The following is a 16,710-nucleotide window of genomic DNA, read 5'->3' as shown; positions in this document are numbered from 1 at the left end:
ACAAAATTTTGGAGATAGCGTGTTTAAATGAAACAGGTGAATTATTAAAAGGATCAACGGTGGAGAAATACACATTATAATTTAAACAAGAGCGCCGAATAAAAGAGTTTTGTGCATAATTAGAACCGCTACGACTGATATGGTACAAAGTTTGGTTTCGCGTAAATCTTGATGGGCAATGGAAACCCACCCTTTCGAGTAGGTTTGGCGAGTCAACAAAACCATTGATAATTTTAAAAAGAAAATATTGATCAGATATAGAACGTCGACTTTTCAAAGATGGTACCATAAAAGTTGCAGTGGTCGAAATAGAATTAGATAAATCATAGCAGTAAGCTTTAAAATTGACGTGCTTACAAAATCGCTTTTGTACCGCTTCGAGACGATATTTGTACATTTAATTAAAAATAACCTTTAACTAATGTAGGATCAATAATAATAATGTGATCATTATATGGAGGTAACTTGGGCGTATTTGATTATGTAAAGCGATACTTAGTTGAGGTGCATGATGTCAATTTGAATATAAACAAAATTTAAACTACATATTGAAGTAAGTGATGTTAATGATTGGTAACTTACGATTGTTACTTATACATCGGTTTTTTTTATCAGTAGACTATGTATTTATATTTTAGGGCAATGATTTGAGTTACTCCATCTCCACCCGCCATGTATATGCAGCCGCGGTTTGTGCACGGCCGCTTTGCATAACGCTATAAATGTGTCAGAATGCTGCACGGGACTGATGTAGTAACCATGCACCTCAGTGCTTAAAGAAAGAGTTTTAGAAAATAAAAAGAATCATGACTTGCTCTGCCGTCATTTATCTTCAATGACATGAAGTGTCCTCTGTACCCGTGTACTGAAATTCTGTCGAAACAGAGAAATCAGGAGTTGAAAGTGATGAATCTAAGGAGGATCGGAATTATTCCGTCCTCCATATGACACAGCAGATTTTTGAAATGCCTCAAAGTTGACCTTGCTTGATATCAAGAGGGCAGCATTTTTTCGTAACACACGTGGCTACACGTCAAGCGGTACCCCCTGTGTGTCTACATTTACCTACTTCCCGAACGACATATCCTGCCCAATGAATTTTCTTCAGCTGTGCGACGTATATAACATAGCGTACCTATTCTCGTTTGCCTCTTTATCCATTGGCTTCATTTTTGGTCTTCCCAAATATTACGCCCAACGTGCATCTTTATCCGCGTTGCTCTCCAGGTCGTGTTTGTATTTCGCTTACAACAATGACCAACGTTTCAACCGTTTATAAACATAATAAGGTATTTGTAAAATGTATTAATACGAATATAATCAGAATCGCATTGTCTGGATTTTAATAGTCTTGTCATATCTAGAGCATTTTGATAAAAATGTATTTATAAATAAATAAAGAAAATATATCTCTTACGTCACATGTTTTTATGTGTCACGTTAAGACTTTCCCGATAAAAGCACGTAGGCGTTTAGCTTGAGTTTTCATTAAGAGCGTCTAAACAAATAGAATTGTAGGTATACCTACTTACATACAATATCATCTGTATGTTAAGCCTAGTCCAGACCGACATACATTTTATTCTCGTAAACACATACACTGTTTGAACCAATTTCCTCTAATTCCCATTCCACCTTCCAAACACGTATGTATCATGAGCATTACATTTAAATTTATTGCTAAATCGATCGCTGCAAGCAAACAAACAACCAACAACTAATAGTAAACATCAAATTAAATTCAACAATACAACGAATACATCTAAAAGTACAAGGTGATTCACCGCGCGAGTGATTAACTAACTCAATCCCACCATAAACATATCAAGTGTGCGAGTGAGTGACCTGGCATCTAGGAGTGGTCCAAGAGTCCCATCATCAAAAGGTTAGTGGCTGGAATCCATTCCTCCGTCCACTCTACTATATAAAAATATTTTTTTTAGAAATAGCCATTTTTTGTATTCTGTTGCAGATGGAAAACATGTGCAAATTAACTGTTTGTTGAAAAATATTTTACTTTTTCGTCGACAGTAGCAACGCGCAGTCTCGTAAAATCTTGTTTTGATTATTAATATGTACAAATTTTTATAATTCGGACTGTCCAAACTACGTTTAATTGGCCATCCATGGACTGAAACCGTATGCGGTTTAGATCCGTGTGCCATAGTAAACTTATGATTTTTGTTCATGAAAATATATTTTCACTAAATTTGTAAGTGTAGGTGTATTGTATAAACGAAATACGATTAGATCCCTGAAGTGGGCCCCCAGGCTAGGATATTTGGCGGCCCCCCAACCTATCGCTAAAGATAAAGGCAGTGTGCACAATAGCGTTTTCGAAATGGTGTTCGCGGTAAAATTAATGTGTAGGTATATTTAGGTATATTTTTTTTTGCATATTTTAAATACATCCTTTTGAATAATGGAGTTGTCGAGTATCGATTCGCAATTAATATTTGTATCGTACAACCACATACTTTTAAATAATAACGTTATTGAAGAAAAATAGCGCTTAATAAGATAAGATAAGCTAAATATATATTTTTTTGCTGTTAAAGAGAATTTGTAATGTGTGTTTATATCACTTGTCTGGTCGACTCGCCACGCCGGGCTCTTCCTAGGCTCGGGCCCCCAGGCTAGAGCCCTGCCAGCTCCCCCTTTGTGGGAGCCATGCCTATCGCAATCCAGATTGCCCTTGATCAGCGATGGATAGGGCATCAAAATTAGACAGGTTTAGATACCTGGGGTTAGGGCCGTCAAAAAAGTCAAAAAAAGATTTCGGAAAACAATCATTTGATGGGCGTTGAAAAAAAAACGGCATTTTCCATTTTTGTAAAATATTATAAGAATCATTAAAAATGTATCTTTCTAATATTATAATTTATGTTCTAATGGATTTAAATTTTACCCGGTCGATAGTATTAATATTATAATTTATGAAAACATATTTTTAAATGTTTGTATACTAATAATATATAACATTTTATAATAAGTAGTTTATTTAGAAATTATTATACAAATAAAAACGAAATAAGACATTTTTATCAACTTGCCAACATTTTTCAAAAATGGAATCTATCGTTTTTGTTTCAAGAGCCCCTCATTTGATACTGATACTTTTGACTGATAATTTTCTTTCTCTCTCTCTTCTTGGTCGTGCACTCATGGCTGAGGATCGTGACCACATTTAAATTTCGCCATCCTTTGAGCGACCAAGACTTTCCATCCTTCTCGATCTTCCGCTTCTCTCAGGGCAGAATGGATGGTGCCCCCCCCAGTCAGCTCTTTCACTTGGTCGCTCCATCGCGCAGACGCCCTTCCTCTGCTTCGCCTACTACTCTCTCTCTCCAGGTTGTCCGGTCCGCGCCTGACAATATTTCCAAAAAACTGCAGAATTCTTCTCAGACATATCGCCGAGAGCCGTTCCTTTATCTTCAGTCTCTGGATGATTGACTGGTTCATCCGGTGCTTCGTCCAAGAAATGCGAAGCATTCGGCGCCAACACCACATCTCAAAGGCATCAATTGCCTTCCGTTCTCTTGCCTTCAGGGCCCACGACTCGACTCCGTACAGAAATATCGAGAACACTAATGATTGCACAAGCATCATTTTTATGGCAATCTAAATTCCCCGATATTTCCATATAAGTGGTAAGGCGTGTCATCGCATTTTTTGCAATCTGTGTGCGCCTTCTTATTTCCGCTTCGCATCCACCCTTTCCACTGATGGTTGATCCAAGATATACAAACTCGTCGACTGTTTCGAGGTTTTGGAGTGTATTTGGTGTTGGTAGAAGGTTGGCCCGATAAAACCGCTAAAAGTTGTTGAGTAATAAACTCATTGAAAAAAATATTATAAGTAGATTAAATTACAATGAATATTTTATGATGTTGTCAAATTTACTCAGTGTGTACTCGTCTTTAGATATCAGGCATAATAATGTTATGTCAGTAGCCTCACATATTAACCCCGTTTTATTCTCCAAAGAGTAGGCACTGCTGGTAACCCTGCGCGAGCTATTTTCTATGTGTGTTCTTAGAACAAAAATAAAACCGAATACATAGAAATAAAATATTGGGTGTGTTAGCATGGACTGTTCGGGATGCATCGGCCGGGAAGGTCAGCGGTTTATAGACCCGCGGGTCTGCAGATCGACTCCGGGCGGGGCTGTTGACTTCGCAGTGACCGATCAATTTGATTTAGAGCTATTATTGTAATTGCAGCGCTCTCCAACATAACGAAACAGATATTTAGGTAGGTACCTACCTACGCACTTATACATATACATAAGTCAATATCCACAAAGTTCATACCAGTGACGTCCCTAGGCAAAATGCCGCCCTTAGGCAGATTTAGAATTCCGTACCCTTTCAGCCGTAGTCTCAGATTGTATACAAACTTGTTAGGTAACTGCTTACCTATCCAATCTTAAAAACAATGACAAATACATCACCTACTGCGGATTAGAACATTTTTTTACGAAACCCACTCTAAAAAAAGGGTATTTTTAGGTAACTACGTTAAGGTCTGAGACACTGACATGTTTGGAGGCCCCCTTATAAATATCCATCGGATATTAGGTACAATACAATTAGGATTTTTTTGCTTTTTATATTTTAAATAAGATGTCGATACTTTCTATGACAGTGACCGCATTGCCTATTTCATTATAAACAGTCACTGATATTTAAAGTTGTAATATATTTTTAATACTCGTTCCTTCTTTTGGCGCTATTAATAATGTACCGCCCCCAAGCAACGCATGGCCTGTCTACCCATACGGGACGTCACTGGTTCGTACTATCCCTTATTTAAGGGGTTAAAAGAGGGTTGAGAATGACCGCACGTGCTTTACTTGGATCTAAATACACATGATATATTAATATTTATTAATATTAGTGTTAACTGTATTTTTTTTTGGTGAAAAGACATTGTTTTAATTAAAATAAAAACACAATATGTTTGACTTATTCGACATAGCACTTACTACTGATCAGGTCTGGTCTGGTTTAGTTCGCTTCAATATGACATTCATGGGTTGAGAATGCCCTATATAGGCTTATGAAATCGGTCCTAATCATCATTAAATTACGTAGGTAGTAGGAAAGTAGTACATAACGTGTTTTGAATTGTGTGTGTCATTTTTACCGCAGTAAAGCTCTAGCGAATAATATATGACTGCACAAATGAATTTGATATGCACAATAATTTCCTTATTAACCGAAAATGTTATATATTTTTTAAATGTCACTTTCATTAAGTATATAAAGGATCAATCTCAAAAGAATAAGGTTTTAGGTACCTACTTGATTTTGTGAAAAATTGTGAATGTGTATGTAGTTAATACCTATATACAAATTGAAAAGCTCTCCCGAAATCAAAAGCTCTCAAGTAGGTGGGTACTATAAATTCAGTATATTATGTGATAATTATATTTCGGTCAAGCTTCGTTATCAAACTACAAAATATTGATTTGATTTAATGTCACGTATCTACTTAGTAAAATTTCTTTCAGTTTTTCAACATGATCATAATTATCATTTCATTGTTAAAAAACACATTGACTAATCGATAAAACGGGTGAAAAATACAGTAGGTACTTTAATCTGATATTTCGTATGTATGTGAGGGGTTGCCACCATCTCTCCCCATATCGTCAGAAATCATCACATTATAACCACTAGGTTACTAAATAAAATTAGATTAATTAATTTAAAATATTGAGACCATAGAGATCCAGCATTTTTTCATCACGATTCAACAACAGGTAAATAAAACGAAATACCTACCTACCAAAAATTATATTGATTTGAGGTTTTAAGAAATGAAAGCGATCACCGTATATTTTATTTTACATGTTATTTTATATATATACCTACATATCTTTTAGATTTGCATGAAACCATTTCGCGAGGAAACAACTATAGTAACATACAATATAAATAATTGACGCACTAATGGATGCATTCTGTGACTATTAAAGGAGTATTCCTTCTCAAAGAAATGTGGGTCTCTTTTTTATTGATAAACTAGCTAGGTATACAAATGAATGTGGATGAAATATGAACTCAGTCTACAAATACAAGAGGAATTATTTCAAATCCGCGTCTATATCTTAGTTTTCATGTTCAGCCTACGCAGTTGCAGATATGCAGGTACCTATATGTATATAAAAAAGCATATGCATCTAATAATTGAAAAATGAGCTTTAAACATTGGAATAAGGGTGATTTTTTCAAATTCGTGATTATGACTATTCTGCTAACGTTGCCAGTTTTTACAAATAGATAATAAATAACATGTGTCTAAGATATTTAAAAAAAATGTTGCATTCTCTCTCATCTCGTGTATTATCTAAGCAATAAAAATAATCTACTTAATTGAAAAATAATAATATGACGAGTTGAACTAAGCCAAAACTAAAACTTGGAATACCAAAAATATGTATTACTAAAGCTGGTCGGCAATATTAACGGATTTCGAACACATCGAAAGCATAATTGTTAATGTGTGCTGAGAAAGTGTATTGTTGGCACATTCAGTAAAGCTCGTAGTTGAAAGCTCTAAAGAAAATAGTATGCTTATTGCTTAATTTATATGCAATACAAAAAAAATAGATAATTTGGTCATACCATAAAAATACTATTTATTATTCATGAACGAACGGAGTGTTTGTTAGTGAAAGAATCTTTCTGATTTCATCATACTTTTGTAAAGTGCCAAAAAATCGAGGAAAATTTTATTCTAAAAATCGATGACGAGTTATTCCTGGAAAATTTTCCCAAATGTTATTGTTGTAATCATCCAATTTTCTAATGGCTCACGTTATGTACAATTTATAATGTTACACAACAGACGACTTGGATTCATTACTCATGCGATTTTCGTTGAATCATTTAACGATTCCAACGAGCGAAGTGAAATAACAGTTCGTAAAATTGTATAACGGAGGTCCGAGGAAAAAGTTGTACACTTTCCACGTTTGAGCGGCGCCAAGTCAAAGGCGCGAATGATAGCACATTTTGATACGATGTTGTACTACGATGCAGTAATAATCGTTTGAAACGGCGAAGCTGGTGTCCCACTGCGCAGTGAGCTGTGCGCAAAGGAACGTCGTCGAGTATGGTCAGGTCTGAATGCGTATTTACGTACTACGAGACAGTGCATATCACATAATGAGTTTGAACTTTTGAAGTGCACTTTTTTGGACGAGACGCTTCGAAAAGAAAAAGCTTCACAGTGGACTAGAAATGTGATAATAAATAAAATACTCCCGAGTGATCGTTTACCACCAACCATTCAATGTGCAGCCAAACGCTGTGAAGAGGTGTCCACATTGGCAAACGTGAATTTTAATGAGGTTGCCAGCAATTTGTTGCCAATGTGGACACGGCATAATACTGAACTACATCCCTAGGCTCAAATTGGCAAAAATATCTCCTATTTTGCTTCATTATGTATTATTTAATATGAAACTGTGAAAAAATAGTGCCTTCGTTTACTTTGAAGATTAGACTTAAGAAGTTTCACTTCTTTTATTTATTGCATGTACTATTCAAATTGAATTATAATAAAATGAATTCACAATATCCGTATTTTTTTGCAATAAAAGAAATGCAAATCTTATACAAATGTTATGTTTGGTAGTCGTGTAAGAAAATTCCGCATATTAAAACGATATGTGTTCATGTATGACTGTCGTCTATTACCGTCATGGGTTTTGAATATTGATAATAGATGGTACGACCGCGTTACAAACAGCCGAGCTCGTCGGCTGACATGTTAGGCCTGCTAGGCCGTTAGGCCGTTAGGGCTTGGTGATGGATGTGAGCAGGAAGAGTCACATAAGCACGGACTTCATTGATATGACTGACCATCTCTCATCCCTCGGATGCTGGAGCATGACAAGCCAAGAACAAAGAAGTTTGTGTATACTCTCTATAAACTTATAATGCGTAGAAACTTGGTTTAATCAATTAAGAGTAGATTTGTGTTGACTAAGTGTGCAAATGTATTTCATCTTTAAGAATAAGTATTTCGCCTATGATTTGTATACCATTTTATATACGATGTGTGTTAAAATATGAACTAATAAAAATAGTTTGTCTGAAATTTGACCATGAAATTATAATCTAACATTAGTTTTAAGAAGTGAAGATTTAAAAATTTCATGTTTCATGTTCAGGTTAACGCCGTGTTTTATATCTTACAATAATTTATAATAGTATTAAGTTCAATACTTACATTGAGTATAATAGAATAATTATTTGCCTACACTTTTAAATAGAAATATATAAAATATTTATAAATTCATATTAAAAAAAGAATACAAAAGGCGTAATGATACATCAGTTATTACGCTGCAGAAGAAAACTCGAGGCTGTAATGATCGTCTGCTTAGCATGTAATATGCGCCCTAGTGGAAAACGTTTCCATACACGTTTTCATTGCGGCTACGCCAGACCGAATCGCATTATTGGACAGTCGCGTTTTGAACTTCAAAACGTGCAGACGTGTTTTTAGAGCGCTACGCCAGTTTTATACGCAATTCAAAACGTTTTGAGATTTCGCCAACGAATAATTTCCCAGCGAACTTTCAGTCATTCGCCAGACGCCGAACAGTGCGGACGCATTTTTGGATACAAACCAACTACGCTCATGAGAACTATTGAAAATTTATGAAAACATACCCTGTGATTTTATTACAAGTGACATTTTTGGATTACCATAATATACTGAAAAATTATTCAGTGGATTTTTGTGCTTTGTGAAAATTGTCGTGATTTCAAGTGAAACTTTTACCAAAACTGGATTATAAACATATATTTATTTTTTTGAAAATAAATAGATACTTTATTTTTGTGAATTTTTTCGAAATCTGAAGAATATTTTGTGAATTTTTTACAACTTTTGTGGATTGTAAATGAACGAACTGTGAAAACATTTTGGAAAAAGAAGATTCGTGAAACATTTTCTTACGTGCAGTGGAGAAAATACAATTTTTGAAATTGTAATTTCAAAAACAAAAAGTGAATTTTGGTAAATATTGCGGCGGCAATAAAAGAATATTTCTATCGTGACTTTGACACTGTGTTAACAGCTACTTTGAATATTCAGTGTTTGAAAATAATTGTGGATATTTTTGGGATAACAATCGGGTGATTTTTGAGTGACTCAAGAATTTAACAATTCGTCACCGTCTCCGGCCTTTGCCCGTCGAGAGTCGTCGCCGGTGACTCACGTCCATGGTCTGCGTGTAGCGGTATGATCGCCATACCCCCTCACCCCATCGTGAATGTTAACTGGCTTTGAAGAAGAAGCCTATTCACCCGCAGCGACAGAGGTAAGCATCAAGCTCATACATTACTTACTATGCGACATAACCAAGCATCAAGCTCATATTACTTACTATGCGACATAACCTAGGACAACTGGGCGCTTTACATGTCAAAATACTACCGTAGAGTTTAGAGTAGTACGCGCCATTGACTGCGATTTACAATATAACATTATTTTCTACGCTACACTAAATTATACAATGAATAGTCAGTATTTTTGTAATATTGTATGTAGTTGATGTTAATGTAACTTCTCTTTAAGTAATGACATTATATCATCTAGTATTTAAATGAATCAATCTTTAAATTCGTTTATAATTTGATTAAGTATGCCTAGCCCAATAAAATCACTGGTAAATTACTTATTATGATTTGTACCTCTATAAAGCCGGTCATAGAAATTTGTAATGAATTATGAGTTAACATTGTTATAAACTTATAAAGTAAACGAAACTTTATTAATCATATTTATGGGGAGATTTAAATATATTTTATTTTCGGTACCTACCTGTGTAATATAATGTTTTATTCCCTAAAAATATTATATTTCAGTATGTACCAAGCGATATTGTATTATAAAGAAAGGGAAAAATTGAAGAGCAGAACATAACTACCGATACATTGACATAGAAGTATGCTAAATACGTTAATAGCAATCTTTATATATATTTTTTTTCCTGAAAAAATAATAATTTTACATAAAACCATTGTGTTAATTCATTGTCTGTTAAAATGCATCAATACAGATTTAACGTAATAAATAGTATGTATTTCGAAAATCTTCAGTAAAAGACAACATAAGATTAATTTAATATTTATTGTTTGAAATAAAACTGCCTCTTTTTAATATGCATATTGTATACGATGTAAATGTAATTAAGTCAATGGAAATCAATTATTTACAATATTTATGATAGCTCAAAAGAGCTTTACACAACGTATTTGATTCCTACAGTTTTATTTTTATATAAATTATTTTGTAATGTCTAAACTTACGTGAATGTTTAAATAAATGTTCATTAATCTTTAAGTTCTTGGAAGCGTCTTTATCTAGTAATTTAATTAATCTGTAAGTAGCCACGTATAATTTTATCAATCAACAACGTTGGCCTGACTCATTGTCATTAAAATTTTAATATTACACATATTGTAAAACATACAGGTAATACAATACATACCTACGTACATAGTAGATATTAGCTGCATATATTATCGAATCTTATTTCCCCGCCAACAAAGGTCACAGTAAAATCATTATACATATTATACTATTATATTCTTGCCAATCATAATGATTACAATGCACTTTCCTTTTTGCATTTAAGTAATCGTAAAAATATTTTTTTTCTACACATATCGTCAACAGTAAAAATTCTGCCATTTATTTAAGAATTGTATGAAAATATTTTACCAATGTCCATTACATATTCTTATTTAAGTATATATTTTATTTTTATTTTACTATAGCACTATAAATATTATAATAATTATATAGGTACTTAGTAAAGATTTTTGGATAACCTGAAAAAAAATATTAATAATAATTTAACAGTTACCTATTTCAGTAATAGATGGAGTTTGAATATAATAAATTTAACTGATTATGTTCCTAATTTGAATGTTTAATGATTTAAAAAGATAGTTAATTAATAGGTACCATCTTATTTCAGATAATAGGTACGTAGATAATACCAAAATACTAATAAGTATCTAATTGGTCAAAATATAGTTTTATTATATAATCTTAACTTGTTTCAAAAACTTTGAAGACCATATTTCACAATGTTCGTCATAAAATCAAATTGAAAACAGCAATATATAATATATAGTCAGAATGTAATGTAATCGATGAATATAATTTTTATTAGTGTGTTATTATCTATTATAAGAAAAAAAAACTATTTCACAATAAAACCCAGCCTGGTCGGCACGTTAATAAAAAGCAGATAGTGCTTAGGCAACTATTATTTTTACATAATTTGTCATCATGAATAATATGACTTTGTTTGTTAAAAGATTTGGTAAGAAGGTGTACCTATCTGCCTACATAATAATTATTACTGGAAGATAATGTTGTGAGACATTCCAAGACCAGTCAGTGATAACTGATAAGGAAAGGAATTCATTCGCTAGGTAAACAATTCATAAAAATTCTTGCGGAGGTATTTTCTGTTTGTTTTTGAAATATTTTCGGAAATCATCTGCCAAACGAAAAATAGCAACCCATAGCCTTTGTTACATTACTTGCTATCATCATCAGATATGGTCGATATGAGGCGTCTAATAACAAACCGATATGGCCCACATACAATCAAAATTTAGCAAAAAATATTAACGTTTATTTTATGTGAAATTTCACATACTTAATATCTAATGGTATTTGATTTTAAAAATGCCCCAAAATCACATAAAAAATCAATTTATAGAAAACCCACTAGTTACCTATGTAAAGTGATATAAATAAATATTTTTCATGGATTTATTGCAAAAAGGGTTATTATTATGTTAATAGAAATATTCACATTATTCTAGTTTGGAAATAAATGACATAAAAGATAAATTTACAAAATTTCTCATTAATGGTTATTAGTTTCTTAATATAATACAGAATAACTGCCCCCTCGTGGTTCTACGTCCCAATATTTTAATTATAACCGAGCGATGCTGTAGCTCATTATAATAACTATTGTTTCCCTAGCTCTTGATTACTTTTGCGGTCTTTTAGTATTATGGCAAACATGCATCACCTTCCTTTACTACGTTACGCTACTTTAATAAATATGTACTCACAATATCGACATGCACTAATATTATTTTACTTCCAAATTTAAGACTGCTTTCCTACATTATTTATATGTGATTTTCTATTTGTCTTTCTTACTCTAGGTCTAGAAATTCATTTATTTGTCCAAAATTAATATCGAATACTTTAATTGCAATGTCCTGCAGTCAAATGAAGTATCTACGTACCTATACCTACGTACCTAGTACGTGGGTATATAACTTTTGATTACTGAGAACACCCGATACATAATATTGATTTAGAAGACGTTCCCGTGTTATTTTATTTACGATTTGTCCTCATCTTTTATATAAATAGTTCAAATCTCTATAAATTATACCTGTAATTATTATGTGAACTATTTTTCCCCGTGCAGAGTATTTGGGACAAGATTCTACCTGTTTAGTTCTAACTATGACGCAATTGCCTTTATTGTTGTATACTCGATTAGCACGTACACTATGTTATATTTCGATATATTATTTTATTACCTCCCACAATTAATTATCTAAATATACGAAAGCTCTGTTTACTTAAATACTTACATTTATTAGAATTGCTACCTTTAAATGGTGCCTTTATCAAGCACTTTTCATAGTTTAATCTGTATGGATTTCCCACATAATAATTGGATAGCATTGTACATATTATAGGTACGTATTTTGCTATTCTTCCCTCATTTGATTTTAGGTGATTAGGTTTTCCTACATACTACATAGGCCACTTATGCTATGAAATAAGGTTTTATATCGAATTATATCAGTATACCTAATCAAAACGTCGCATGCCCTTTGAATGCGTTCGACGCATGTGATCTGCGCACACGTACAACGCAACAATATTCAGTGTGTAAATCATGTAGATTTGGCACATGCGATATTGCCTTATAAAAAATACATTGCGTAGATTGTTTGCGTTCAATACGATAGCAAAATTGGAACGTACCGCTAATTTATAACTCAATACAATAATAATATAGTGATTATTAGATAAGTAACCAATACAGATAGAGAAGTATAAATTATTATTATCAAAAGTTCTATGAACTGGGATTTCTAAAATGTGCATAATGTCATCAACCCTGTAAGATTTCTGATGATTATTGTTTATTACATTTATTAAATATTATTATAACATAATTCATAATGTTTTCTACCTAATTATTATGTTGCAATACATCAATATAATAATAATGCTATTATGCGAAAGGTTACCGAGGTTCCATCTCTAGTTATCACTTTATCAGCGAGTGCTTGCACGGGGTATCAAAACTGATTTCTGAATCTGAGAAATAATATTAAGTAAACAAAATATCTCGATTTATTTATGCATTTCACCGTGCTTCGTTTGCATTTATTAGGTCAATGACTTTGTTGCGCAACAAACTTAAAAACCTGTATCTTACAAAACATTTTACAATGTATAACTTACCTACTAATTCAACAAATGTATTTATTTCACGGTTTAAACAGTCTGAACCACACACAATGAATGCTTCATTAACTTTATTATTTATCTATAGGTATAATATTATTATAAACTGTAGAATAAAAACGTTATATGTAGATATAGCTTTTTTACACATGAAAGTAAAATTGAAAACAGGTTGTTATGCTAATGGTTAGATTAACTGCAAGTAATTTTGTAAGTATTGCTGTTTTACTTATAGCATACATCATATTTTTGCGGTCTGTCATTTATTTTCCAGGGTCGTATTGAGATGAAAACACGTGTTATAATATTTAGATTAAACAATCACGTAAAATTGCAATCAACAATAAGAGAATATTGTATTTTTTTCCTCGAAACCTATTCCAATTTAACAATACTTACTATAAATTAATCAACGTCTTTGGTAAGATTAGTTTTTCATGCAGGTATTGATTTAATTAAAAATAATAATAATGGAAAAATAATGTGTTGTTTTTCCCTTGTTTACAAGTCTACTACGTTTCGTATCGTATCGGATAATAAGTAGTGACGTACCTAGTAGTTCTTATGATCTTGTAATAATATTGACTTTACTATTGCGTTTATATCACTACGATGTTGTAATCGCCTTTAATATTACAATTATTTTAGTAACAACAGTCACTTTGTACACGCCCTATATTTTATAAACACTAAAACCATATTATTAAGGGTTTCTCTTTATTAAAATTATTTTGCATAAAAAAGTACATCAATGCGCTCGACTATTTTCGGCAGACAGCTTGATAACTTAATTAACATTGCAGTTCGTTGCGCTCGTATACTTTGCTATCCTCTCACCCACGCGCCATTTTATTTTAGGGTCAATCGGGACGAATGACTTAACTACACGGCAATATTATTTTCCAAAGCGTTTTTTGGAACTCTACCAATGACGTAATGCGAGAATGAATCGGATGCGCTGATCTGTTCTAGAGACGCGCGAAACGTCACCGAATCTATGACGCGACATTGGACTCGAATGTCGAATAGATTAATTTATTTGAATTTCGAACAACTGCATGTAAGAACTATGATACACATTCGAATTTTATTTCGAACTAATTTGAATATATTTAAATTTCGAATAAACGAAAAAGTTTTGCATGTGAAGAACTTACGAATACTACCGTACTTACACATAACATTTCTCCTAATACCCAATGAGGTAGTTATTTAACTATGAAGACGGTTATGCATTGAAGACTAGGAGTACGACAGTTTTTAGGTACCTAGTTCCATACATTTAATGAGTCACTTTGCACGTATCGATACATAGCATGGCATCAACCACTGAAAACCTGCGAACTTCCCCTAGCTTCTACGCATTGTTTGTAACTGCCTTTCGACTACCATGCACTGATTATGCTAAGATAACATGATTTTTTAATATAATTAAGATTATTTTTATATTGACACTAGTAAATCATCTCATAAAGGTCAGTCGAATCAGGATGACATGGCCATGGACTTCTACTGCTCCAGTAACACGGCAAGATCAGGAAATCCCATTTTCAATGTCACAAATTAATATATATTTAGAATTTATTATCGTTATCATAGTGTTTACCAAAATTAATTATTAGGTTTGGGTCTCCGCTAAATTATGCGTTATCTCTTACAAAAGACCTCGTGATAATTAATCAAAAGCAATTATTACGAAGATAATATCAATTATTTATATAATTATTTTAATATAAATATGTAATGCGTGTATAGTAAGTAGGTACTAACACGCGGAAGTAGTACCCAGTCGTCCGGAAATAGCACGCGTCAAGGTTCAAGAGATATTCATAAATTTTCACACGACATTTTCCGCTCTATTGCAAAGTTCCACCGACAGATGTCAACGGTGATAAAATTAATAAATAATTAAATTAATCAGAGTATCTAATTAAACTGCAAATGTAATAAATTAAATCCTTAAAATCTAATTATCACTAAGGAAAGCTTTCAAATACATTGAAAGCTTTGTATTTTGTTATATTGCAACAGTATTAAATCGTATGAAATAGCTACGTTTAAAAAAATGTTGGTAGGTGGTGCCCTAATAATCAGCTGATTTTTTTTGAAACGCACATTACAAACGTATTTAATAATTATTACTACGATGCTTATAATATATATACTTAATAGCGCCATCACCACAAAAGAAAAGTGTTGTTTTGTTTTTATTTTGCTACTATCGACCTACATACATTTGTATGTTTTCACCACTTCAATAAAAATAATTCTACGACGTATATTCCAATTTTGACAGACGTTAAAAATATTCTTATTATATTAATTTCGATTTAACATTGGCATTGAAAAAAACAATTATAACAACGGTGGCAGTGAAATGGTTTAAAACATTAAAATATTACATCACGACGGTTCTATGTATACCGGTTGTTATATAAAGTAAAACAGGAAATTTATATTTTAAATATTATGTTAGTACCAACATAATATAAACACAATATTCGATTCAAGGTTCCATTATTACATCATACTCGAATCGTTATGTAATACCAAATAAATTTATGCAAAAAAAAAATTTGGAAAGTTCTTTGACGTTACAGCATTTTTATGTGTCACATTCAAAATTATTTAGATTTGATTAGTTAAAACAAAAGCGTAGCATATAATATGGGCGATAATTTAATTCAATAAAAAGTCGATTATAATAAATTAAGTATAACATATTATAATATAATATCCTCGTAATATGTCAACATAAGTACTTTATATCAAACTTAATAGTATGTACTATAAGCTCAGTAATAATAAGCATTGTATCTATACATATATGTATAATGTATACGTATATATTATATTATATTACAATTATTGAATGAACGCATAGGTATTAATTGTTCATCTCCCGCCAGCATCTGAAGAATAAACGATTCTGTTCACAGACATCGTCTGTCTGCTCATAAATCTCATTATTTCGTAAACAGGTGAATAATATATTGATTGATGAATCTGCATTGCAATAAGGATACGTATTGATGTGCCTATGTAAATAACTAAAAATTTCAATGTTTTGAGTTAACCATTATAATTCTGATGGATTTAATACGCATAATAAACCGTGCACTTATAGTTTTTGCAGAAATACTGTAATTTTTATAC

The 16,710-nt window shown here is 32.3% G+C and overlaps 1 protein-coding gene across 1 annotated transcript in view; it reads left to right on the top strand.

Moving 5' to 3' along the window:
* The first annotated feature begins 8,482 nt into the window (after positions 1-8,482).
* Positions 8,483-16,710, top strand: part of vri (nuclear factor interleukin-3-regulated vrille) — a 49,921-nt gene continuing 41,693 nt past the window's right edge. The window contains exon 1 of the mRNA XM_085953737.1: positions 8,483-9,343. Coding sequence (XP_085809863.1) covers positions 9,296-9,343 — 48 coding nt within the window. The 5' untranslated portion in view covers positions 8,483-9,295. The remainder of the gene's footprint in view (positions 9,344-16,710) is intronic.

The sequence above is a fragment of the Rhyacophila brunnea genome, unplaced genomic scaffold, assembly GCF_057557595.1.
Source record: "Rhyacophila brunnea isolate RB1 unplaced genomic scaffold, BYU_Rbru_1.0 scaffold_4, whole genome shotgun sequence".
NCBI lineage: Eukaryota > Metazoa > Arthropoda > Insecta > Trichoptera > Rhyacophilidae > Rhyacophila > Rhyacophila brunnea.
Note: the sequence above shows the minus strand (reverse complement) of the source record. Positions and strands in the feature narration are given on the sequence as shown.